The 27,550-nt window shown below is 40.6% G+C and overlaps 1 protein-coding gene across 1 annotated transcript in view; it reads left to right on the top strand.

Annotated features, from left to right (window-relative positions):
* The window catches only part of ptprt (protein tyrosine phosphatase receptor type T), a 218,938-nt gene that overhangs the window by 100,042 nt on the left and 91,346 nt on the right, over nucleotides 1–27,550 (top strand). The window contains 3 exon segments of the mRNA XM_072683369.1: nucleotides 605–740; nucleotides 7,542–7,574; nucleotides 24,812–24,963. Coding sequence (XP_072539470.1) covers nucleotides 605–740; nucleotides 7,542–7,574; nucleotides 24,812–24,963 — 321 coding nt within the window.

The following is a 27,550-nucleotide window of genomic DNA, read 5'->3' as shown; positions in this document are numbered from 1 at the left end:
AGTGTGTAATAACTGTGTAATTACACTAACTACCTGCAATAACAGTATAATTACTGGTGATGTAGTCACTGTTGTTTGATAGTGCAGCTTGTTTAGTTACATATTCAGTTTGGAATCTTGTAATTGATTATTATTAATAAGTGTTTCTAATTGTTAAAAGGTAAACAGCTGATAATACAAATATAATAACCCCACATCTGCTCTATTACACGTGAATAAACACAAAGTACACTGTGCTTGTTATTACATGAGTCAAAGGTAATGTTGTGATGTATCTGTAGAGCAATGCATTACGAGTAGTTAGTGTTATTACTAGCATAGTTAATGTGTTACAACACAGTTATAACAGACTCATAGTGATCTATAGTTCATTAAAAAGGGTTCCACTGTTGTTACAGGTCAAAAATCTACTATCTAGAACCCTTTTTGCTTAGATTGTATGTTTGTGTATGTGTGAAAGCTTGGAATGAATGCATGACTGTGTGTGTGTGTGTGTGTGTGTGTGTGTGTGTGTGTGTGTGTGTGTAGCGGTTCTCTGGGCAGCTCTTGTCCCAGTTAAACGCCTCTCTCTCTCTTCTCTGTGATGTATCACTCGCTTTTGCAGGTGCCTCCACCCAGAACTCCAATGCTGTGGAGCCGGAGAAGCAGGTGGACAGCACGGTGAAGATGGCTGGTGTTATTGCAGGAATCCTCATGTTCATAATCATCCTCCTGGGGGTGGTCCTCACCTTCAAACGCAGGTACCGAGTCCTTGCACCACCCTGTTTTTCAACAGATAGAGCTGAGACGGACTACTGGGTGTTCTGTAGCAGTGTTCTCAACCCTGGTTCTGAAGGATAAGGGACTCTGGGTCTAAGCTGCATCTCTATTTTTGGAGAAATCTAGAGGCCTGAACCTGAACTGAATCTGAACTGTTTTGTTTGATATACATGCAGTACATTTTCCCCAGAGTGGAACTGGATCTACTGAATTATGAGCTCCAAAAGTCAATATTGCTACATACATGCTACCTGCAGGATTAGTTTTTTTAGGAGTGTTGCGTAAACAGTCTTACAACAAAACAACAAAACAATACAGCAATGAAAGACAGCTGTATTAAAAAGAACAGGTAGAATTCTGATCAAAGATGAACTGTAAAGGTTGATTAATTATTTGTAGCTACTTTAGAACCACTTTTACACAACAAATGTGGTAACAGTAACATTTCAGATGACAAAAATGTAATCATCCCATTATCCCAGCATTAGCTGTGGCTGGCATCGCAACACCCAAGCTGACTAGGCAGTTGGGCTCCAGCTAGAGGTGGGCAGCATGCAGATATTTTACTGTAATAAAATTATTATAATGAATAAGTAAATGAACATAGTATCATTACCCCTAAAAAACTGTTTAATTGATTGTAGAGCAGCCAAATTAGATAATAGGTAATACAATGATTTTACAAAAATGTGATCTAACAAAGCCCAGCATGTTTATCTGTCAATGTCAGAAACTCGAAACAAGAAAAACAATAATATACATTTACTGCTCCAAACTACGGATCCAAACTTACAAATTCAAACTACTGATCCAACCTACAGAGTGAAACTATAAATCTAAAGTACCAATCCAGTCCACTGATTCCAACTTACAGATCCAAACCTACCCTAGACATCCAAACTTATAAATTCAAATTACTGATCCACATTCACCAATGCAAACAACTAATCCAAACTTACTCATCCAACTACTGACCCAAACTCACCCTACCTACACAAACTACCCATCCAAACTACTGATTCAAACTCTGAATGAGCATGTACTTACTAAGGAAAAAAAACAAAACATAGTGCATCCAACAAAAATGAAACTTGCTGGTTTGAATGTAAGTATTGAATTTCTATGGTGAGTCTAATTAAATTAATCAGGACTTTAAGCTTCTGTTTAGCATGTATGTAGCAAGGTTCCTGATTTGAGTAATTAACACCTCAAAGTAGAAAGAAATTGATGTGGAGAACTTTATTCAACCACAATAATTCAATAATGAGTTTTACTCCCATATAGGAGAATGGTTTAGACCCAGTGCTGATCCTAATGCTAATTCTGCTAACTGCAAAATGACTGTAGAAAAAGTACAATTACTGTGCTGCACTGCTAAAATGAATGTCTTAGCAAGTGAAACCATTCCTTTTAAAACACAAACAACATTATCTGTTTCTTCAAATCTGGAAGGTTTGACTATAACATGCAACTTTTGTTTGATAAAAATGACTTTAAATATGTAAAATATTTAAAAATTGGTTAAAATAATTTTACAACAAACAAATATTTGATATTTTAGGGAACTTTTTCATTTGCTAAGAGAGCAGTGTGGGCTACACAGGACCAGAATTGAGAACTTTCTGAAAGACAGCTCTACAACACCAGTGTTAGTATGTGGTAGAATTAGTTATATTAAATATTTAATTAACACAGATGTTCACGTTTTTACAGATGATATCTGATACATGCATTTAACTGGGTTAGTGTGGGCTAGTGGTTAGCTTAGCAGTTAGCACTGCTTTTCTGACACATCCAGCTTTTGTGTCTTCTGGTGAAACATGCACACTGGCTTCCCTTCATTGCTTCCCTGTCTTTTACCACCCCCCAGACCAACACCACCAGCACCACCTTCCCCACTCCATCCTCCCCTCTCCCCCACCAGCTCCTCCCATCCAACTCCACCCCACACATACACACACTCTGCCCTCATTCCCACACTCTCTCCAGCCCCATTCTGCTCATCCTCATTCTGACTGAAAGAAAGGGGAACCCACCGCTCCTCTCATGGTCTCTTTGCTTTTACTACCACTCAACACACACACACACACACACACACACACACACACACACACACATCACTCATCAAGACAAAGCCTAATCCTGAGCTGAAAGGAAATTTTCTGAGTCTATTTTGAGAACTTTGAGAACCTCCTGGTCTGAACATTTCACCCACATAACACACGCTGCCATCCCACTGTGCCATACTGACTCATACTCCGAGACAGAAAACCCAGAGCAGGAGAGGAGGAGGCTCTTACAGCACTGCTTATATTGGTTAATTAGATAATTAGTAGGGATGCACAGTGATATCTGCTTTATATCAAGCCTAGCTTTGCTGGACCTCCATCTGTTGCAGGGTATTTGCCCACAGTACAAGATAGACACTTGTTTTAGTTCTGCAGTGTAGCTCAGATTTTGATATTTCTTAAGCAAGACTTTTTGCCACGGCTTTCAGACCTTTTCAATATTATTATTATTATTATTATTATTACAGTAATAATTAGAAACCAAAGACCTAGTACAATAAACAATTGAGAAATGTTTCAAATAAATCAAGTTAAATTGCATTTAAATAATTCATCATTTATTTTTAGACGTTTATTATGAAAGTAGTGAAACCTGAATGTGATATGTTACAGCTACAGTATAAATATTAAGCAGATATAAAATAAATATATTGGTGGAATTGTTATTGTTGTTATCTGATATTATTAATGGTTATTGAATGGAAATGAAAATATTTAGATATCTCTTCACACACAAAAAAACTTATTTCTGTTTGTGTTTGCATTTTTAGTTGGACAGTTGATCTTTGCGTTGTATCCGATTTTCATGATGAACGGACCAATAGAAATGCTTCAAAATGACTAAACGAATACTCTTTTTACTGACTTCCAGTGGAGTTTCTTACTCCTGGGCTCCTTGCTCACTTACAGGAAGTGTAGTATGAGCTTTGAGCCATAAAGGACATGGTTTTCTGGACAGTCTGAGAGCTCCAGAGGCTTGATCTGAAGGTAGAGCAGCATGTGGACTGAGGTGGTAGAGTAATACTGCAGGATTTTACACTAATATGAGTAATTATTTTACATAATATGACTTTATAATGACTTTGAAGGAGCTGTTTTAAGGTAAAATGCTACATAATGTTGCTTTAGAATGAAATACATGCTAATTAGCTAATTACACAATCTTCCAAATAGCTTTCACACTGGCTGGTGTGTTGGTGAACTCAGAATTTACAGAATTTTAATTCCAGTAATAGTAATCAACACCTCAACGTACAGTAGTATTCTCCTGTGCTTCTGTACTACTGGTTTAAACGAAATTATTAACAATGCTGAAACTTTCCAAATTCAATTGGGGTAACTTTCTCATATCTGAGAAGCCTTCAGCTCACTGAGTAAGGTTCTATGACCTTGCCCACTTGTGGTCACACTATGGTCAATGGAGCTGAACTGGGCTGACTGGGTTGTGCCAACATTACACCACATTACTGTTTGACTTTATCATCATCTGGAAGAGTAAAACTGCTGAATATGTAAATACACTGCAAAAACCTGGACCTATATATCTATAGCGCTACCTGCTGTTTGCATTTCAGCAGTGGGTGCCAGTCAGTCCAACAGCTTTCTGAGATCTTTTAGAAGCTGATATGTGTGGATGGATTTATTGAGTGTTTAAGCTACAATATCTGCGTTTTATTTCAGGTGGGTTTAGTCTCAGTGGCTATGCACATCAACAATATCACATATTGGCTCACAGTTCCCGTGTTCCAGCATCCCGTTGATCCCTAGAAACCAGCAAGTTCCCTTCTATCTGCTCAGAAGTTAGAAAATAGAAAGTTCCTCTTTCATGTGGACCAGTCAGAAGGAGCGAGATGGAAATACTGTGACCTTACGTGGGGTGTGATGAGCACAGTCCATGCATATGACTCACAGGCAGGAGCAGAATGGTGGTTACAGCTTTCAGCGCAATCAATAATATCGAATTGCTGTGGTTTTAGAAAAGACCGGGCTCATTTTATCCCACCTTCTAATCTTCCTCTGTCCTCTGTGTTTGCCTTGCTGCCACATTTATTGGTGGATGGCGCCATTCAAAGCTCCAAAATCAGGAGGTCAGCCTCAGAGGGCAGTGCTCCTCTTCTCGCAGCTGACGGAGGAACCGGACGAACCATCGCGAGCCTGATATCGTAATTAATTAAAACAGAACGTTTTCTGTGTGTTGAGGCAGACAGTATGTGGGAGGCTGCAGTGTCAGGGGTTGCATGTAAATTGAGGCCAGCAGTGAGTATTCGTAGAAAAGTAAACCCAGAGCCAAGTCATAGGCGTAGTCACTCTCAACACATGCTGCGATATCAAGCCTCGGTTGAACCGGAGCTCTGGAGTTCCTCTGGAGTTCTTTAGGAATTCAAAGAGTTCTTGAACTTGGGAAAGTTTCCTCCGGTCTCGCTGAAGCTATTGTAGTCTTGCACAGCCCGAAGGCTGCAGCCCGAGCAGCTCAAGCAATGCAGACGGCGAAAGAGGAGCCAAAACAACTTAAGACTACAAGATCCCTGGAACATCCGGCTGCTTTGGATCATCTATATTTCATTCGGCAACACAGGCGGCTAAGCTGGGCATTGATGCTTCGCAAATTGTGGATTTTTCTACGACTCTCGGCCGCTGTGAATAATTTACGAGGAGTAAAAACTGGTCTAAAGGCAGTAAACTGCACATTTAATCTTTCAGAGACAGTGTAACATATGTTTTATGAAGGCTGTACAGATAGGCTTCATTTTCGCAGAGTTAATAATACAAGGATGGATGGAGTGGACAGGCTGTGCTTAATGGCGAATTGATGTTTTTTCTTCTTGCTAATAAAAAGCGCCCCAGGCGACGTCAGAACAGCAGAAAGACCTTTTAGTGACTCCAGCACGACGTTAACTAAATTATTAACAAAGCGGACGTCTGCTGAAACTTTCTGAATTGAATTGTGGTAACCTTCTCGTATCTGAGAAGCTTTCAGCTCACTGAACACGGTTCTCTGACCTTGCCTTTTGGTCACTCCAGAATGGAGCTGAAGGAGTTTTTATGAGAGCACCAGGCTTCTGTCCTCCAGACCTGCACTGCTAGTGTTCCTGTTAGGGGTGTCACGATAACATCGTTTGATTATTATTTGGGGCTCTTTTTAATACAGAAAAGAAATGCCATAAAAAAAAAACTCTTGACCAGACTCCTGAACACCTTTGCTAAAATATCTCCACTCAGAGTTCAGACGTTTCAGAGCCTTTTAAAAAGACACTCAGAGTTCAGACTAAACCTCAGAGTTCTGTCCAGCAGGATACACAGATACTGATCAATTTCAGCAGCTGCTCATTGATTTTACACTGGTTGTGCAGTTTAGAAAGTCATCACCACTAATGATCAACTCCCTGGTTTTGCTGGTGATGGGCAACGTTCCAGTTCCAACAGTGGAGGGATTGGAAATGACTAAACTGAAAAAAGTTCATTTTAATAGAAAGGTGGTATTTTGTTGGTGGAAACTGGTGGAATCATATCCAGGGCTGTTGCTACTGATTCTAAAAGTAATCTACTGTAAAATCATCTTAAATTACATCATCTCTGGGTTATTCGCCTTGTTTCTAGATTATTCTGTTACTTGTTTTAGTAATTTTATCTAGAGAACCTTTTTTCTAATGGATCATAATTATAACTCATTATATCCTAAAACAATTCTTCAGTATTAACACAGTTAAAACAGTGACACTATATTAGAGCTACAGGAATAAGGATTGCAAGTCTAGAACCACCTGCGGTTCCATGGAGATTAAATAATTCATGCTTAAAACAAATCTAAATTATCCTAAATTAGAATGAGACACTTTCTCGTAATAAAATTAACATGAATTTGACTAAACATGTAAAAATTCCTTTATTGAAATAAGCTGAATTCTAAAAATATCTAAATGAACAGAATATTTAGATATAAGATCAATAAGATTATATTATTTATATTTTGTTTTTGTTAAGTACATCCTTTTTATTTTAATTGTTTTACTTTTTAAAGGAGAAGAAAAATACAGAAATTATTTTTCTTCAATAAACTTGAGACAAACATTTTCTCCTAATAAATCAATAATAAATAATACTGGAAAAACTTAAACTAGGCTTTCCATCAGTGTGGATTCGCTAAGAATAGAAATGTAACAGCAACAACTTCTACAATCTAACTATAATATTTTTAAGTATAAAATGATATAATTACAATAATATTATTTTTAGTGAATCCGTATCAGAACAGAATAAATGTGTCATGAAGTTTACCGTGACACTCCTAACTCCTGTTATCAGCAGCAGCATTTTGAAGAACACATCCAAGCCTCTGGTGGCTTTTGGAGATTCCTGGTGAACAGGCTGATGTCTATACAGCTTCACAAGCTCAGAGTTGGACTCCATGTCAGAGTAATCACCGGACACAAGGTTTAGATCTCATTTCCATCCCAACACTCACCCACTCACTCAGGCTTCTCCATTCCAGCTGAAGGTCAAAAGGTCTAGCAGGGTCCCGTTCACCTTCTGATCATACGCACTCATTGTACTGCAGCAGAAAACCACACTGAAGCTTTTTTGAGATGCTACCTGCTAAACTGATGAGCGGGGATGGTGTGTGTGTGTACTTGTGTGGGTGAGTGTGTTCTTCTGAACCTCTAGTCTCATTATACTTTGTCTCTTATTTCTTCTCCTCTGGGCTGCGTCCGCTAGAGAAATCCACACCTGGAGAACTCTGAGTGTGGGGTATTGTATGTTTATTTCTAGCTACGCATCCTCAGCCCGTTTCTACCACATTCTCTCGACCTGTTGATCCTCATTCGTGTTCGGTTTCGTGTCATTCGTCATTCACATTTTGGCACATGCATGAATCTGTATCGTTTGGTGGTCAAGTCTGAGTTGTACACACTAGTGGTTCCTCACCTTTGTTTGATATGAGTGTGTTTTAATGCTACCAGTGATTTTATTCATGTTTTTTCTTTTTTTCGTGGATGCTCATTAATAACTGCTATCTAGAGTAATGTACACTGAGAATGAGTTGAATTTCTAGAGCGGGGTCCCGCGGCCCAGTAGATCACCTTTCCAGAAGTAGCATTAGTACAGTAAGGCCCATGATGCCGAAGTGACTACCAGAAGAGCTCTTCATGCACTCATTCCCCTCGTGGAGGACTTCAAACACCACTTTACTCCACAAACCAGGCCAGCCAGTAATTATTTCCCTGTAAAAATGTCACAACCCGTTCTGGAGTGGTCCTCTAAGCCGCTAAGCTACTGTGTTTTGTTCATGATGGCAAAAAGGGAGCTACTCCCACACCAAGACCACCTACACGAGAGCTGTGTATGTATGTGTATATATATATATGTGTGTGTGTGTGTGTGGAGGCTTTAGCATGAAACAGGTCTTCTGTTCTGTGTAGTTTCTATAATATTATGAAACCCAGACCCAGATTCATGCATTATTAAAGAGACATGCTGGTGGAGAGAGATCATGCAGTAAGAAGTCATTATTAGAGGTTTAATGATTCATAAAACTCACAACTCGATACAGTGGAGTCCCAATTTACTGGTTTTCATACAGTAAAAATAAGCAGCAACTAAAAATTCCTTCCATTAATATATTAATATTTTCATTTCTAGTTTATTAAAGCATTAAACCAGCAAAAGCTGCTTTACTGTATCTCAACCAGCTGACATGCTAGCCCTAATATAATACACTAGCCACAAGCTAAAATGCTAGTGATGTGTAAATAGTATAGCAGTAGCATAGTAGTGTTCAGTTACAGCATGCTAACTGCTTCCAATCATTATTAGCAATGTTGTCAAAGTGCTATTTAGATAACCCACGTGCATCCTACCAAAAATAAATAAATAACAATGAAATAAATAAATAAATAATGCAAATAATAAACATTTATTATCTATTTACATTCATACAATAGTGAAAAAACATAGTAATAATTGAATTGATTTTATAGTGTTCTTATAGCCATCTCAAAAATGAAAAATAGTGAATATTTCGCCTAGACTTGCCAAATGATTTGCCAAAACATTCATTTATTAAACAGCTTTTGAGCTTCGTACTGATGATCTAAAACCTGTGAATTTGTGCAGGATGAATCAGACTCACTGTGTCCAAAATTCTGAACGCTATCCTGCATAACCCAGATGCTTCTGTTGGGCTTTGGTTTTCAATTATTGCAGTGTTAGTAAACGGGCACGTCGATAAACCACAGAAATCCATTGATGTAATGTATCAGACGCTCACAATCAGCCCGGAACCGGACTCCATAAACTCTTCCCGAGTTTGCATCAGCCGTTTTTAATTACGACCTTTCTCGTTTATTATGGAGCGCAGACTCACGCACAATCGCACCAGAACAAAGCACTTTTAATATCCGCCCGACCACGAGAGTCAATAGCTGCTTCTCAATATATCCTCACCTACACACATTATATCAACAAACTGCACCCCTGACACCTCTCCGCCGCCTTTTATTTAAGGAGGGCTGCCCAAATCCCACTCTATTATCTGCAGCGTACTTCAGTCAGAGTCAACAGAGCCAGCCGGAGAGCGTATTGTCTCAGATATTAGGAACCTTAAAATAACAAAGCATTTCGGAACAGGAAGGCCGTTCAGAGCTATTTTTTAAGCATGGAGTGACTGAAACCAGGTATGATTGCCGGCACGGTTTACCTGAGCTATAAAGCCTTCTTTATTGGAGAGAATGCTCAGCGTGAACAGCTCTGATCATTAGAGGGTGTTCATATGCATCGGCAGGCTGCATTATTCCTCCCTCGATCAGCATTACCGCGCTGTGAGAGGAGGGGTCGAGTCCGCGCTAAGTGTCCATTTGGTTACCATTCAAGTCCCAGGCCATTAAACATACACACACATATACACACACACACACACACACACACACACACACATACACTCTGCAGCAGTGCAGCCCCATGCTATCCTTATGGGACTGGCTACTGCAGCACTACATCAGGTGCACACACACTTTTTTCGCCCTTGTGGACCAGCAGAGCAGCCGAGCTCCACCACAGAGCTTCAGGAGATAAATAATAGATGTTTGGTAATGGATGTAGGGTGAGATCTTCTGAGAAGGGTGTGATACAGCTAAGCGAGTGTGACCTTGCACTGTGTGAAAGTGTGCAACCTTTTTGCTTTTAACTCTTCACTTCTAATGGAGTGTGTAAGAGTGTGTTTTGCAAGAGTGTGTGAGTACATGGAGAAAGTCACTTCACTCGTAAGCTTGAGCTATTTTGCATGTGTGCATGTCTTTGTGTGTGGTGTCATAAAAACAAGACCTGCTGTAATGTAACAACAACAGAAACGCTCATCATCATTAACATAAAGGGCTCGTTTATGGACCCAGGCTTTAGCTTCAGGCTCTCGTTGCTATAGAGCGGTTGATGTGGTGTAGTGGGTAACAGCCCCACCTTCCCTGGCTGGAAGCACATCACTCTACTCCCATAAGAGTTCTTGGGTTAGACCAAAGGTGTGAAAAGTATTGACATTCATTCCTTAGGTAGAATTGGAGATACTAGGGTTTAAAAGACTTCTATAGAAGCTCTAGAAGTATATAGAAGTATAGCTATAGAAGTATCAGCTTAAGCTTTTTACTCCAGTAAAAGTGTAAAAGTACTGGTTTCAGAACGACTTCAAGTGGAAAAGTAAAAGTAATGGAAGGAAAACAAAGACTGAAAGCTTAGGCCGCGCCACAGGGGTCTATAGTGCACTACACCCCCGCCCCCCCGCAAAAAAAAAAAAAAAAAACATTCCTCTAAAAGTCATAATGAGGAGAATGATCTATTAAAATGTTGATGTTAAAAATGTTGGGCTGCACTAGGCTCCTGTTTCAGCTGCAGATCTGCCCATTGAAAATGAAGCATTTCAGTAATATCAGCTCTATTAAAGGAGCGTCTCTGTGCTCTACTGAGCATTAACATGAGCTTCATGGAGGAAAATATGAGGAGTCGTTGTCTAGAAGTTCTGTAAAGCTGCAGAAAGTCAGACTTCAGAGGCGTGTGATCAATAAGCTTTACTGGAATGTAAATGTGGGGCTCAGTCGTGACGTTTCACTGCAGCTCTCTGGAGTCTCTGCCACGGACACAGTCTTCATACTAGACTACAGCTGCAGGTGTGATGGATCTCTTATAAACCAATTAGGAGTCAGAATGGTGTATGTTTATACTTCTCATCCAATCACAATCAAACTCACACAATTTATCTGGATAAGATGACAAGCCGTAATGAAAACATAGGGAAATGAAATAGGAGGAACGAGGCTGTGTTTAAAATGTAAGGAGTAGAAAGTTCAGATAATTGGGTGAAAATGTAAGTAAGGTACTTAAATAAGGTAATGAAGTATTTGTACTTCACAAGATGATTCACATGCAAGCTCTGGATAAGAGTCAGTAATAGCAGTAGCAGTTGCTGGATAAATGATTTAAATTACTGTCTAGAAATTTATTAAAACTGAATCTAATTGCTGTGCAGAAACATATATTTCCATTTAAACATTTAACTCTTTGAAATCTATTTCTGCCCAGGTAAATGTAAACACTCACATTAGTTAACCATGCTTTAAGTCATTCTCCTGAACACAGACAGAGCCACACTCCTAAAACAGGTTTCTTACGAGTGTCTTTAGGGAAGGCAATGGGTCAGAGCTTCATTACCAGTTGCTCTGGTTAAACTTCACATTGGTGGAAACCCTTTTATAGATGGTTCTATATGGACTTGAGTTTTGAGTTTTTAAGAACTCTGAAACAGAATTCACCACAAGTCTCAACTGTTTTAAAAGTTTAAAACAAAATGCAAAGCATATTTATTTATGTATTTGTTTGTTTGATTTATTGTTTGTTTGTTTAATTCAGTGGCAACATTGTCAAATTCAGAGGTTTAATGTGACATCATTTAAAGAGACTTTATGAAGTTTCCATTGGTCCACCATTCAGTGTTCACATGATGGATCAATAGAAATTAATGATGACCCTAAAGAAACATTTAAAGATTCACATCAATGTCTGTTTGGGCTCATACTCAAAGTTTTAATACATATATGGTAAAGGAAACAGTGACATTAGGCCTTCTGTAGTTGCGGGTATCTATCGGTCCATTCATCAGAAAACGTTTACCCAATGTTTACTACAAAAACCTTAGATGATCATCTGATATGTTGCCTGAATATATATTTCCCTCTCATTTTAACATTATTGTAAAACTTGTAAAATGATCCATTACTAAAATAAACACTTTCAGTAGATCATATTATCTCCAAAGAAGGGAGATAGAAACAATGAGAAATATTAGAGGTTTAGATCAAATTTAGGATGAATTTGCTTTCTAAGATTTCAGATTTTACAGCGCAGAAAGATTTAAAAAACAAAGTTTACAAAAACAAGTGAAATGAGTTGCAAAAGAGAACGTGTGTGTGTATATTCTAAAGGTCCCCCTCATGCCACCCAAACAGCTCTAACCTGTCTGGATATGGACTCCACTAGACCGTTGAAGGTGTTCTATGGTATCTGGAACCAAGACTAATGTTTTGGCAGTCCTGTAAGTTCCATAAGCATCAATGAGAGCCTTGTGTGCCTATGACCTTGTCACTTGTTTACCGGTTGTCCTTCCTTGGAGCATTTTTGGTAGGTACTGACCACTGCATACCGGAAATGCCCACAAGACCTGTCTGATGTTTTGGAGATGTTCTGACCCAGTTGTTTGGTTCTTGTCAAAGTGTCTCAGATTCTTACACTCATCCATTTTTCCTGCTTCAACACCTTCCAGAACTGACTGTTCACTTGCTACTTAATAGATCCACCCCTTAACAAGTGATTTTTGTGATTTAATGTAATTCACTTTACCTGGCAGTGGTTTTTAATGTTATGGCTGATTACAGTACAGAATATATGAATATATATTCATGTAAAAAAGTTAGAACATGTAGATGTTTGATCTCAGTTAAACAATATTTAGAGACTGGATATTATAACTAACCGAACACATAATACTGAAGAAATGTCTTTAAAATCATTTATAAAATGTAATTAATAGAAATATAATTTTCTTGTGAGGAAGTGTTAGGAAGTTCAGACACCCTGGGTCCCAATGGCTGTTTCCCCCTTTGACTGAAAGAATTTCAGTTAGACATTTCCTATACTGATCTACAGTCTCTGACATCAACTGGAAGAAAGTGTTTCCCACTCCTCCATGCAGAAATCTTTCAGCTGTGGGATGATTTTAGCTTTAGACAGACACTCTCACATCTTCCTTAAGCTCTGATACAAAGGATATAAAGGATTCATTATCCTAGACTCCTCTGCATCTCCACCCTTCTTTCTGAAGGCCTCAGAGAACTCTCTGGATCTGGCCATGGTGATCTTCTTCACCCCTCATTTCAACTATCAAGATCAGACCAGACTAAATGTCTTAGGTTTAAATCAGACTCCAGACTCCTCCAGAATAATCCTCTCCAACCATGTTCTGATCATCTGCAGCTGATCTTCTGCCCCTGAGTCTAATTAAAGTAGTAATATTTTTTTTTCTGATGCTGACATTTCTTCAGTTTTATGTGTATAGTTATATTACCTCTATCTCCCAGCGTTGTGAAGATCAAATGTCCATGAGTTTAAATATATTAACGTTTTCATGGAGTGTTTTAACTTTTGTCACATGACTATATGTGCATTATAATTGAATATGAATATGTTCCGTTTGTTCTTTATACTGTATCAGAATTCCAATAGAAATTCTCCAAAGTGACTTGGAGTAAAATCTTTTTACAATCATATCATTTTGAAAGTTATTAGAGTTAAAGGTGATTTTCTTCACCTGTAAAGTTGCCGTTTTGGAGATATGAGGTTTTGGTCTGACAGTGATGATACATAAACACAACTGTATATAGTAAAGAGGCTGTTATGAGGCTGGCAGCTCCTTGCAGTTTTTACTCTATTAATATTTATGGATACCTTCGCCTGCCCAGGCTCTCCCCACTTCACTCTCTTTTATTAATACTATAAGAACAATGTCAGCAGGCCTCTTTAAAGGGCCATTGAGATGAAATGGCCTGAGATGGATGCCTGGGCCCGGTGCGGGCGCCGCTTCATCTGGCGATTGTTTGCAAAGCGCAGCTTTCTTTTTAAGCGGTCACAGCGATTTGCAGACCCTGTTTACCGGCACGGCCCATATCCAAATCACACTTTATGACTTTGGCCACGAAGCAAGGCGGAGGGTAATGACTGTTTATTGGATCAGATTTGGAGTTGGTGCATGAGTGCATATTAAAGCCAGCACTTATAGCTTGGAGTAGTGGGTGTAGAACTGCAGGTCTTTCTGGCAGCGTGGGCCAGCTAATAACTAATGGATGAATAAATTATTCTCAGAGGAGAGTTTATCCCAAACAGTGAAGACTGTTCTCAAACATCTCGCCCTGTTAATGTTCTACCTGACTGAAGACTCCCACTGAAGACTCCAGTTACTCGCTTAAAAATAAAGGTCATTCAAGTGGTTCTTTGAGCATGGCCTTTATTCCTTGTAGAAGAGCAACTGTGAAGAACCTTTTACAGGCTTAAAGAATTAGACATAAAGGTTCTTCACCATGTTAAAATGGTTCCTCTATGGTATTGGTCAAAGAACCATTTGAAGCACCTTATTTTTGTTAGGAGTGAAGCTGGATATGAGGTGCTCATTTTTAATTATATAACCTAGAGAGCTCCTTAAATCAGCAAATACACACAACAGGGCACTTATTTTAAAATATGGAACATTTAGCATTCTGAGGGAATGTCTGCAAGTAAAAAGGTGAAAATGTTGTTATTATTATTATTATTATTATTATTATTATATATCATCTTTATTATCAGGTCCATCTGCATGTCAAATCACTCTTCTTACTGGCTACTGAAAAACGGGGGGCTTTGGCAGCGACAAGCTCAGCTCATTTTAGGGTGTGGATAAATGAGGACCAGTCAAACACTGGTTGATCATCACCTGCTTGACCTCCGTCACTCTTTCAGCCTCTCTATCTCCCTGTTCTGTCTTCCGTTTGTCTCTCGTCTCCTTCTCTCTGCCCCCTTCTTGTGCAGCTGAACAACATAGTGGTCAATTAGCGTCCCATCCGCTAACACCACACACAGACACCTAACGAACACACTCACACACACTCTCACACTCCATATTCATCCTCTACCTCCTGCCCTTCATCACTTTTAGGCTTTTCTGTCATTTGAACGAGAGCCAGATGTGCTGTTTCACGTCTTAGTTTTGATTTGTTGTCTCCTGGCCGTTTTAATAGGCACGGCACTGATTGGATAAGGTAGCATATGAGCCTTTCAGCAGCGTAGCGCTGTACTAAAAACTCACTGATTTAGTGATTAGCACTCAGGCTTAGACGTAGTAATGGCCTACATAAAGCAGTAACGGGCTAATTTTCTGAACACTGATGCAAGGAAAACTTCCCATAAAAACATCGATTGCACCAGTTGGAATGACCTCATTTGCATAATGCTAACCGGGCTCCACTGGAGCTCATTCTGGAACGAAGGATTCCTTGAATTACCCGAGACTAGGCTTAGTCAGTGTCCAGAAACGAGCTACGCTCTTAAAAATGAAGGTTCTTTGAGTGATGCCATAGAGGAACCACTTTTGGCTCCATTAAGAGACAATAAATGTGAAGAAGCATTACATTGGTTTAGAACCTTTTCATCCAGTTCTTTAAATATTTAAAAGGTTCACACATCTTTAAAGAACCTCATTGAAGAAACACTTGATTTTATAAAGAACCATTACATCTAATTCTTAAAAAATCCTGAAAGAATCCTGACTATTGGTGCTCCAAGGGTTCTTTTTTGAGTGAAGCCACAGTAAAGCAATTTTTGGTTTCGTAAAAGAACCATTTTTGTAAATAAGTATGTGTAAAAACTTTATAAAAGGTTTAAAGTATTGGATGTAAAGCTTCTTCACCAATTTAAAGGTTCTTTTTTGAATTGATGCTTGTTTGCATGTTCTCTACTGTTCTACAATCACATGCAAAAAGGCAAACTGATCAAAATTACATAATTTAGTATTTACAATGTACAATATGGCCTTTTCTACCATCTGCAAAGAACCGGCTTTGTGTGTGCAGAACCATTTAAAGGTTTAAACAATTTTATGTAAAGGTTCTAAACCAACTAATGGTTCTTCACACTCAAAGTCGTTCACAGAAATGACTCTTTATGGAACCAAAATGGTTCTTTTATGGCATCGCTCAAAGAACCCTTTGTAGCACCTTTACTTTTAAGAGTATAATCCAGAGTATAAATCCCGTGTGAATCCCGTAGACCAGTGGTGGGGATCTAGCAGTCCTGGAGGGCCGGATTTCTGTGGTTTTCCTGCTCAAACACACCTGATTTAACTCACCTGTTCATTGCCGTATTTGGTAGGTTTGTTCAAGCAGGGAAATCAGCAAATTCTGTTGGACTCAAGCCCCCAGCCATAGACCAGACCCTAGCAACTAGCAGCCCACAGGTCTCCTCCACTGTCCCCCTTTAGCTGTCTTTGTTTGATTTTTGCCGATCACTAATCAATGCATTTGTTCTTTTTTGGGGGCTGTTTCCATTTTTTTGTCCCACTGCTTTGTCTTGATGCTTCAGAAGAAATGCGTATTCCTACTCTTACTACCTGTAAGTAGCATGCCACTAAAACTCCAGCTTTATCAGTGATTGTTCCCCTTTTGTTGACTTTGTGCTTTCCTGAATCCCAGTTATAAATGTTTACCCACTTATGATTCACCGCCTGTCCCTAACTGTTACACTCACACGTTCTACTCTGGGGTTTCAAAGAAATTCAACCCTATTTTAACCTCAATAGTTTTAGTATTTCCAGCAGACACAAAAACACTGATAAATAGCCTTAGCCTTAGCACTGTGCAAAAGTCTTAGACCCCTCACCAAGCTGCCTGTCTGGGTAGTAGAAGTTTATCTTCTCAGAAAAGCACTGATATTAGAATAAATACATATAGCATTAAACAGTAAGCCAAGTTGTGTAAACACTATATAGACAAAAGTATTGGGACACCTGCTCTTTCATAGTTTCTTCTGAAATCAAGGGTATTAAAGGAGTTGATCCTGCTTCTGTTGGTGTAACTGCCTCTACTGTTCAGAGAAGAAGACTTTCTACTAGATTCTGGAGGAGCATTGCTGTGAAGATTTGATTGCACATAGCAACAAGATCGTTAGTAAGGTCAGGATGTTGGATGATGCTCATCACCCCACCTAATCATCCCCAACTCCCAAACCCATCCCAAAAGTACTGGATGGAGCTCCACCACCATCATTCCAGAGAACACAGTTTTTCCACTGCTCCACAGCTCCTCAATGCTGGGGGGCTTCATACCCCTCTAGCCCACACCAGGCATTAGGCAGCATGGTGCCAATAGGCTCATGCTGTTTATCTGCTCCAGAGAGTCCTATTCTATTGGCAGTACTTCTCTACAGGGACTAGACAAGCTGTGTGTGTATGCTTTTGCACATCTGTGTCAGCAATGGGTGCAGCTTAAAGTAGCTGAATGTATTCATTAGAAGGGCTGTCCACAAACATCTGAACAAATGGCTGGTTAATGAACTGAATGGCCGGGCTAGGTGTGTTGGGAGCAGGATTAACACTAAAACACTGCTAAAGACAGGCCAGTGTTCCCAGTTCCCATCAGACACTTAGTTTATCTAATCAATCCTTCATTACAGTAAATCAGGAGAGCTGCTGGTGGAACTAAACAAACTCATACAGTCTGGAGTTCAGAGAGAAGATCCGCCCCCAAACCTGTGCTCTTCTAACCAGCTTAAAAAGAGAAACCGTAAAACCATCATATGCAAGTTACAACCCTGCTACAATTACCTACTGTCATGTTCAATTACATGCAAACTTACAATTACAAATTTCTGCACATTTTAATTGTTTTTGTGTCCTTGTGTCAAAAGTAAATTGTGGTATACAGTGTATAATAATAATAATATAATTACAGTGTTATTAATACATAATTATTTGACTGGTGTGCCATAATCATTTGAAAGCTTTGCATGTAGTGTTTTGCAGTAATCAAAATCACACTCAGTGCCACGATAAGTGGATTTAAAAGACGTTGCTGAGGTGCAGTGTATTTAACGCCAAACCATGTTGTTGGCTTAGCATAGAACATTGCCACACACCTCAGCTTCAGTGGTTTCAGGTGGGGTAACAGGACAGGACTTAGTCCGAGCATCTTCTTGCATCTCCATTTCGTTTAATACTCATAGCCTCTCCAACACACCAGTAAACATCGCAATGAGCTCCCAGCCCCTGAGCTATGCTAGCGCTAGCCTCTTTAATACTTAGTGGAAATGAGACCATGCTAATCTAGCTCTCCCGAGAGAGAAGGGCCTCCAGTTACAAATTCTCCACAGTGGTCCAGGAAAGGGCTTGGCCATATAGCCCCTCGTTACTGTCTCAAATCCCTTTTTGGGTCTGGAACTTCCAGAAACTTCTTCTATTTGGGCTCGATTACTCCTGCCTCAGGATCCTATGGCCTCAAACAGTTGGATTCGCTCTGTGCTCGTTTGAGTGTAGCCTCGGGATGTTTGCCTCATGTGTTAAAGGATTTAAGAGCTGCTGCTGGTCTGGTTTTTCTTTCTCTAGCGCCGGCCGCTCCTCAAATATAGATGAAAGTCAAAACTTAGAGGGCCTGTCATCACTGAGGCCTACAGGCCGGCAAGCCACAGTGGCCAGAAATAATGCAGCTGTTACTGAAGCTACTTACCGTTTGGTGTCCTGATCTACTAGACAGCTTGTATGTATGCTTGCTTGTAGCAGAATGTGCTCTATAGAGTACTCTTCATTTTTTTATGATATGTATTGTAATATAAAAAATGAGGACTATTTCTGAGAAGGTTTCACCAGAAGTCAATGATCCAACATGTTATCTTATTAATAATATTAATGATAATGTCAAATTAGAACTGTGTAAATTTTCCTTTTATATCAAACAGCAAAAAAAGCATTAAAAATGAAATGTGACATTACACAATACATTGCAATACAATATGACTATTGTGCATGTGCATGTTAATTTGATAATTATGTTGCCCTACTTTACATTTACATTTATGGCATTTAGCAGACGTTCTTATCTGGGTCGGCGTAGAGAACTGCTTCACTGTTCATTAAGAAAGTATCATTAGCTGGACTAGCTAGAAGGTCAATGATTCTTTGGGAGATGCCATAGAAAATACACTCTTTAAAAGAAACACCAACATATATCTAAGCATTTGAAATAATCATGTGCCTTATGTATTATGAGAAAATGTAGCTTATTTCTAGATCATTTTTAGGTTTAGGTTTTTATTTAGGTTTTTTTTCCATTAGCAGATAATTTTGCTTATCCCTAATGTCAGGCTGGGAAAGAGGGGTATAAAGCCCCCCAGCATTGAGGAGCTGTGGAGCAGTGGAAGAACTGTGTTCTCTGGAATGATGGTGGTGGAGCTCCATCCTGTACTTTTGGGATGAGTTGGGGATGATGAGGTGGGGTGGTGATCATCATACAACATCCTGACCTCACTAACGCTCTTGTCAATGAATGCTGCCAAATCAAATCCTCACAGCAATGCTCCTCCAGAATCTAGTAGAAGGTCTTCTTCTCTGGACAGTAGAGACAGTTACTCCAACAGAAGCAGGATCAGCTTTTTTAGTACTCTTGATTTCAGAAGAAACAGTGAATGAACAGGTGTCCCAATACTTTTTTCTGATTTGATCCATCAGTATGGTGATGCTTTATAAAAAACATTCAGGCTGAAGTGTGTTGGGGTGGTCCACTGGGGGTCTGCAGAGTAATGTGATTATGATTTGTGTCTCCGGTGTTTGTTACACACCTCACAGCAAATTAACCAAACTCCTCCTTTTACACACAGAATATTATTACTGCATATTTCATTTTATGGACCAAATGTTAACCCCCAGTCTCTCTCTCTCTCTGTGAAGGTGTGTGTGTGTGTTAGAGATAGAGAGAGACAGGTAGATTAGATATGGTGGCATTCCCAGAGCTGCTTTCACATGTCTCCTGTCACGTTTGTATTTATTTATTTATTTATTTATTTATTTATTTATTGTATGTAGACTCACCATGCAGCTAGGTGTGTGTGAGTGTGTGTAAGTGTGTTTTCCCCTGATGTTATCAACCTTTAACCAATCCAGGTCTGATATTTTTATTAATGAATATGTTTTGAGTTTCATGCATGAATGAATTTGATAAGCAGAGACCGATTCTCGATGTCATCTGGTAAACAAGAGGTGGGCGTGTCAGAGAGGTAAATTGGTAGAGAGCTGGGTAGAGTGGTACAAAGGTAGAGCAGTAGAGAGTTTGAGTGGAAGAGTGATGAAGAGGTAGAGAGGTAGAGCAGTAGATAAGTAGAACAATAAAAGGACAAAGAGGTACAGAGTAGAGCACTAGAGGGGTAATGCAGTAGAGCATTTGAGGGCTAGAGCGGTGGAGAGGTTAAGCTAAGCATAAAGTGGTGGAGCTATTGAGCAGTTAAATGAAAGGGCAGTGGACAGGTATAACATTAGATGGGTAAAGAGATCAGTAGAGCGGTAGAACACTAGCGGGGCTAATAGGTAGAGCGGTAAAGTGGTAGAGAGCACTAGAGGGGTAGAGCAGTAGAGAGGTAGAGGGATAGAGAGGATGAGCAATATACAGGCAGAACATTAGAGGGATAAAACAGAGAGGTAAAACAGTAGATATGTGGAACAATGGTAGAGTGATAAAAGAGGTAGAGCAGTACAAAGGTAGAGCAGTACAAAGGTAGAGCAGTGCAGAAGTAGAGCAGTGCAGAAGTAGAGCAGTGCAGAAGTAGAGCAGTGTAGAAGTAGAGCAGTGTAGAATTAGAGCAGTACAAAGGTAGAGCAGTGCAGAAGTAGAGCAGTGCAGAAGTAGAGCAGTGCAGAAGTAGAGCAGTGTAGAATTAGAGCAGTGCAAAGGTAGAGCAGTGCAGAGGTGGAGTAGTGCAGAAGTAGAGCAGTGCAAAGGTAGAGCAGTGCAGAAGAAGAGCAGTGCAGAGGTAGAGTAGTGCAGAAGAAGAGCAGTGCAGAGGTGGAGTAGTGTAGAAGTAGAGCAGTACAAAGGTAGAGCAGTACAAAGGTAGAGCAGTGCAGAAGTAGAGCAGTGCAGAAGTAGAGCAGTGTAGAAGTAGAGCAGTGTAGAATTAGAGCAGTGCAAAGGTAGAGCAGTGCAGAGGTGGAGTAGTGCAGAAGTAGAGCAGTGCAGAGGTAGAGTAGTGCAAAGGTAGAGTAGTGCAGAGGTGGAGTAGTGTAGAAGTAGAGCAGTGCAGAGGTAGAGTAGTGCAGAAGAAGAGCAGTGCAGAGGTGGAGTAGTGTAGAAGTAGAGCAGTGCAGAGGTAGAGTAGTGCAGAAGAAGAGCAGTGCAGAGGTGGAGTAGTGTAGAAGTAGAGCAGTGCAGAGGTAGAGTAGTGTAGAAGTAGAGCAGTGCAGAGGTAGAGTAGTGCAAAGGTAGAAGTAGAGCAGTGCAGAGGTAGAGTGGTAAAGAGGGAAAAGGCAGCAAGGTAATAGGTAGGGATTGCTGGGTGGTGGTTGTTCTCTCTCTGTTTCTCTATACTGTGTGATGAGCAGGAATTTGGTGTGGTAGAGAGATAGAGCGGTAGGAAGGTACAGAGAACAGGGTGGTAGATGGTGTGTCTGACCTGGTGCAGTATAACCTCATATTTAATGAAGTGCTGCTTTGACATTCATTAAATTGGGATTATCTCTACTTCATTAGCTTGTACAATACTCCGGGAATTTGTCACTCAAAGCGAGGTCCATTACTGGGCCCTGAGCGCCTTTTATTATCCAGAGGAGTTGTATCAGAAAGGTTCCAGTGACATTGCTGATACTAAGAGAACAGGTGCCCGGAGCTGACTGGTGAGAGATTAAGGCTCTGTCTGTTATCTGTATTAGACTGGGGTGTTATCTTTATTAGACTTGAGAGGAACTCGTTTGGGAACATTTGTTTTTTTTTTATAAATGTGGGGGTTCAGATTAAGACTCCTCTATGCTAAAGCAGTGTTCTCTGTACGGGACAAACACTAGAGAGGTAGATTAGGAGTGTTTTCTTTAAAGGACAACTCCCCTAAAGTCTTAGTATCTCAGAGAGAGAGCTGAGCTCAGTCAGAGTCGGGGGTCCGGTGTGAAATGGAGCTTAACTGTAGAGAAACTGACCCCCCTCTGATCTCTCTACAGTGGAGGTGAATGGAAGCAGGCGTCGGTTGCCATGACTACAACAACAGAGATACAGCCCATAATTCTTCTCCTATCCAAACCCACCAGTGCAGCTACACGAGTCTTCTGAGTTTTATATGGAGTGATGATGATGATGATGGTGATGATGAAGATGGTAAAATAGTGAATAGAGAATCTGAACTAATGCAGTTCTCTTTAGGGACTACTTTCTGTAGCCGCACTACACCCTGCAGCATGTATCCCTCCACCATTTTAATCATCTGGTTCTAAAAGCAGGTTCTAGAGCCGAACTCTTCTCAGAACTCTGGTAGAACAGTGTCTCAGGCATCAGGCAGCGTCTTCATCACCATTAGGTGAAGAACTTTCTGTGAGGAGCTTTTACTAGAGCTTCAGATGGCTGCTTCCCCTCACCTCCACTGTAGAACCACAGCTCTGACTGGGGGAGCTTATCTAGAACCGAGCAAATTCAGACCGCACTTGATTTCGGTAAATCCAGGTTTACACACAGTGGAAATAAGTGAGTTTTTTTCCTCCGGCTGACCTTCATCACCATTGATGCTAAACTCAGATGCAGACACTGACCATCTGGAAGACTGCCCTGCTTTCACAGGAGAATGCCTGAATGCAGCTTATAAACCTGGTGAAGCCAAAAGTTTGTGGACACCAATCTATTAGCCAAATGTAGTTTAATGAGCTTTTGGCCCAACCATAGCAACCCCTTAGCAACCATTTAGCAACACATTAGCAATCGACACCTATATCATAGCAACACCATAGCAACCTCTCTAGCATACCATAACAACCAATGAGAACCACTTTAGCTGAGCAACCATTCTGCCCTTTTCTAGCTTATCTCTGTTGTTGTGTGGGGGCTGAATGTAGAGGATAGGGTAGGATAGGGTGAGGTCACTGGAGGGATTTGCTGAAGTTAGCGTGTCTACATGTCTACATACTGACACTAACGCCTGCCACAAACACAAGGGGCTGTATTACAGTACTGAGGCGGGACTTCCATGAGCATCAGTGAGCCTTGGGTGGCCATGACCCAGTTCATCGGTTGTCGTTTCTTGGAGCAGTTTTGGTAGGTACTGACCACTGCATACCAGAAACACCCCACAGGACCTGCTTGCTGATGTTCTGAAGATGTCCTGACCCAGTCATTATCAAGAACATCACAGTTTGGTTCTCGTCAAAGTGTCAAAGATTCTTACACTTGTCCATTTTTCAACTTCAGCACCTTCAAGAACTGACTGTTCACTCGCAGCCCCTGGAACCAGATTGGTTTTAATGTTTTGGCTGATCGGTGTATAAAGTATGCATTTGAGTTGAAGGAACCCAGTTCACTTGCTTTTTTGCATTACGCTTGAACGAGTCTTTTTTTACTATATGCTTACTTTTTAAAAAATATATATTTTTTATTTTAGTTAAAAAGTGGTGATAAAATATGAATGTAGTAAACTTTAATTTTATTTAGTTTATTAATTTTAGCAGCACCTCCAGACATAATTGAAATATTGAGTAAAATAACTAATATACATTTTAATTTGTTGTTTATAATAATTAAAATCTACACTATAACAATTAATATTGAATAAAGAACAGCAGCAATGATTGTTATGAGTTTTGATTGAAACCGTAACCCAGCGGAGAGTTTACAGAACCATTAGCTCGGGAATACTTGCACGTAGCATCACTGTTAGCCTTGCTATTGTGTGTGTGTGTGTGTGTGTGTTTGATGTACTTTGAAAATGCATGCTTGTGCTTTCATCCTGCCGTCTGTATTCATCTCCCCGCCGAGCGGAGGTGTGTTTACCTACACTGGCATGACTGATCATGATTGATTTCAATAGCAAACCTTAATTCCAGACCAAACCGTGGTTCATTTTTCAAAACTTCATTTAAGATCTCCACTAAATCAAACCTTCTCCAGCATGTTCTTGTTTTAGCATACGCTACACCACAGCTCGATGTATTACTCCACCCTGCCTCCAGCGCTGCAGCACGTTGATCGATTTGTGCTGTGATAGGAATGGACGAGGCCGCGACTTACAGCGTAGTTTGGTCTGATTTGGCCTGACCATGAGTTTAATCTCCAAAAACAGAGCTCCACAAATCATCTCACCCCTCAACAGCCGGTTCTCAGGATCAGAGGACCTCCCCTTTCAACTTTACACAGGAGAGCGCACCTGTACACTACATGTCCAGAAGTGTGTAGACACCAGCGTTCCTTCACAGATTAAGGGCATTCATTGAGAGTTGCTGCAGTAACAGCCTTTATTCTTGTGAGAAGGCTAGACTTTGGAACATTGCTGTAAGAAGGATTTGATTGTATTCAGCCGCAAGAGAGTAAGAGCACCAAAGAAGTCAGGTTCTGATGTCGGATGATACTGATAATTCTGCCACTTCAGCTCAGCCCCATATTATTGGATAGAGCTCCATCATCCCTCCAGCGGCTCCACAGTTCAATGCTGGGGGGCTTTGAATTTGGCACGGTGACCTTAGGCGCATGCCATGTGCTCACAGCTCCTCCAGAGCATCCCATGCTTTTCTATAGATTTACACAAGCTGATAGATCCACAGCAACCTAAGCATTAAGAAGCTCTGACATTCATCAGAACTGGTGTCTGGATACTTTTGGACATATGTTATTAAATTAGCAGTGGTCTAAAGCTGTGAACTGTGTGTGGACTGGATGTGTGAACTTTTCTCCTGTTGTGGGCGATTTTTAAAGGAAACTGGCAAAGAAACAGAAGGAGACCGCCAGCAGCAGCACTCAGAGAGAGATGGGACCCGTAGGCACAGCCGACAAAAGCACCGGCAAGGTCAGCACCCTGCACAAGGACGACCCCTTCTCCACCAGCAACCAGGACCTCAATGGATTCGGTAACTTTGCACCTCAAATGCAGTACACTCCGTAAAAATGAAGGTCCTACAAAGTGTTGTTCGAGTGATGCCACAGAAGACCTGCTTTAGTAAAAGAGAACTCTAGAACTGTGATTTTAGTATCCTAATCCCATTCTTCTAACCCCCGTCTCTCAGCAGTGAGAGGGTTCTACTGTAGAAGCTCCAGATCTCGTCAGAACAGATGCAGCTGAACATGAATCCAGTAAAAAGGGAGAAACAAGAGCTTCTCATTCTGAAGAAAGAAAGTAATGAGATCTTGTCGGTGAGCTAGTCTGCGTGGAGGATGTGTTCAACTCCATCAGCAGCAGCAGCAGCTCACATGATTTACCATCATTAAGCCCAGATTTACCATCAAACCAGGTGTTGATATGAGGAGAACTCTAAATTATACTAGACTCCATGAGGAGAACTTTGGAGATGTTCTAATGATGAACACAGTGATGGAGAACCACCACCACGTTCTGTAGGAGTGTTATTGTTAGTGTTTATTCTAATATCAGAGATGAAATGTCAAGGGTGTCTGACACTATTGCATGGTGCCATTTTTTTTAACAATTAAAAAAAAGGTTTGTTAAAACAAAGGTAGTTCTGCTATGGCATCGACTCAAGAACCCTTTGTAGCATCTTTATTTTAGGGTGTTTTCACACCTACAGTTGGTTCTGAATAAGTTGAAGGGTTTGGAGCTTGGAGCATTTGCCCTTTGGTTTGGTTTATTTTCCCGCAGGAAAAATTGAAGTGGTGAATTTATTGGAAGATATATTTAGAATGTGTCATATTTACCACCCCCTGTTTCTTCTAGAGAATAATTTCTGGCATTTTGTGATATTTATGAATTATGAATTATTTTCTTCTACAACACCTAGAGCAACACCATGGTTGAAATGAATTAAAAATCATTTTTGTATTCATATCCATATTTTCTCAAAGGACTAAAATAATATTTCTGTAAACTTTTTCCAGAATTAGAACACTCATGTCTGATTAACACCTATATCTGATAAGAGATGTGCTCTTTAATATTAGGAACTGAAAATGTCTTTATTTATGGGGTGTAGAACGTCCAGTGCTACAGTAAATCCACTGATCTGGAGTACAGTCACAGTGATGATAGACGTACAGTGAGTAGTGTAATGGGCTCGGTTAGAGAGAGTCACAGTAACTGGAGGAAGAGGTCCTCTCTGTAAACCCGTCACAGAGAGATCGGACTGCTGTGGAGCTCCACATAGCCCATATCCACCACCTTCCAGAGAACAGGACCTGCGTCTGTGCGTGAAACGTCGTGAGAAATCTGACCGAGCCATTTCTCAGGGTGAGGACGTTCTGGAGGACCATAAAGTGGCTAGTTATGCTAACCCAACCCTTCTTTAGAGCTGGTCCTGGAAGCATATTTACGGCATTTAGCTGACGCTCTTATTCAGAGTGACTCTTATTCAGGTTACTTGTATTATAGAGTCGGGCCAATGCAGTCTTGACTCTTGGGCAAGGGCTTACCATCATTAAGCCCTGATTTACCACCAAACCAGGTGTTGATCTGAGGAGAACTCTAAATAATACTAGACTCCATGTCAAATGGCCCTGAGAAATCGCTTGGTCCTCCAGAACGTCCTCACCCTGAGAAATGGCTCGGTTATGAAGAAGCTCCGGTGAAATGAGCACATTGTGTGCTTGTGAGACTCTTATCTAACGTCTTGCTGATCGTCTTGACACCACCTGATGGTCTCACAAGCACCTGACACGTCCACTTTACCGGAGCTTCATCACAGAGTTTTTCAACCCCGGTCCTGGAGGCACCGTACCCTGCACATCAGCTCATTAACACGTCCAAATTTGCAGGGGAGTGTTAAAGCAGGTAGTCAGTCCACTAAAACGTGCAGGGCAGTGAGGTTGGTGTGGCGCAACAGATAGCACCACTACCAGTGAGCTACAACACCATGTGGGAGACTGAGGTTCAATTCCCAGTCTGGGTGACTATGCTGCGCTGCACCAATAAGAGTCCTTGGGCAAGACTCCTAACACTGCATTGGCCCGGCTCTGTAATACGAGTCACCTTGTAAGTCGCTCTGAATGAGAGCGTCAGCTAAATGCCATAAATATGCTTCCAGAACCAGCTCTAAACTGCTCTAAAGAAGGTTAAAGAGCCTGATTGAATGTTGGGTTAGCATAACAAGCCACTTTATGGTCCTTAATGATCCACAGCAGGAGCCTCTTTCAGACTGCATTCACTTTAAACACGATACGGAAACAACATGACCGGAAATTCTAACACAGAGGCGGAAGGTGTGTGGCAGAGTACATATTTGGGTCTTTGCTGGTTAAAGGCTGCCTCAAAATACAAGGAAACCCTCCCGTAGATCTTCACTCTAGGCAGTAATGGATCTCCTATAGATCACCTATAGCACCTAAAAGGGGTCAGTACTGTACTGTACTCTGTAGAACCCATTTTGCTGTTGCTATTGTGGTAAAACTAAAAAGAAACATGTCTGTTGGTTCATATGGTTCATGGTTCTGACATCACAACCACAACGCCAGCGTCTTTTTTTAACGGCAGGCTGTTTAATTGAAAGG

The sequence above is a fragment of the Salminus brasiliensis genome, chromosome 7 (genome assembly GCF_030463535.1).
Source record: "Salminus brasiliensis chromosome 7, fSalBra1.hap2, whole genome shotgun sequence".
In the NCBI taxonomy this organism is placed as follows: Eukaryota; Metazoa; Chordata; class Actinopteri; order Characiformes; family Bryconidae; genus Salminus; species Salminus brasiliensis.
The sequence above is the reverse complement of the archived record's forward strand: the minus strand, read 5'-3'. Positions and strand labels throughout refer to the sequence as shown.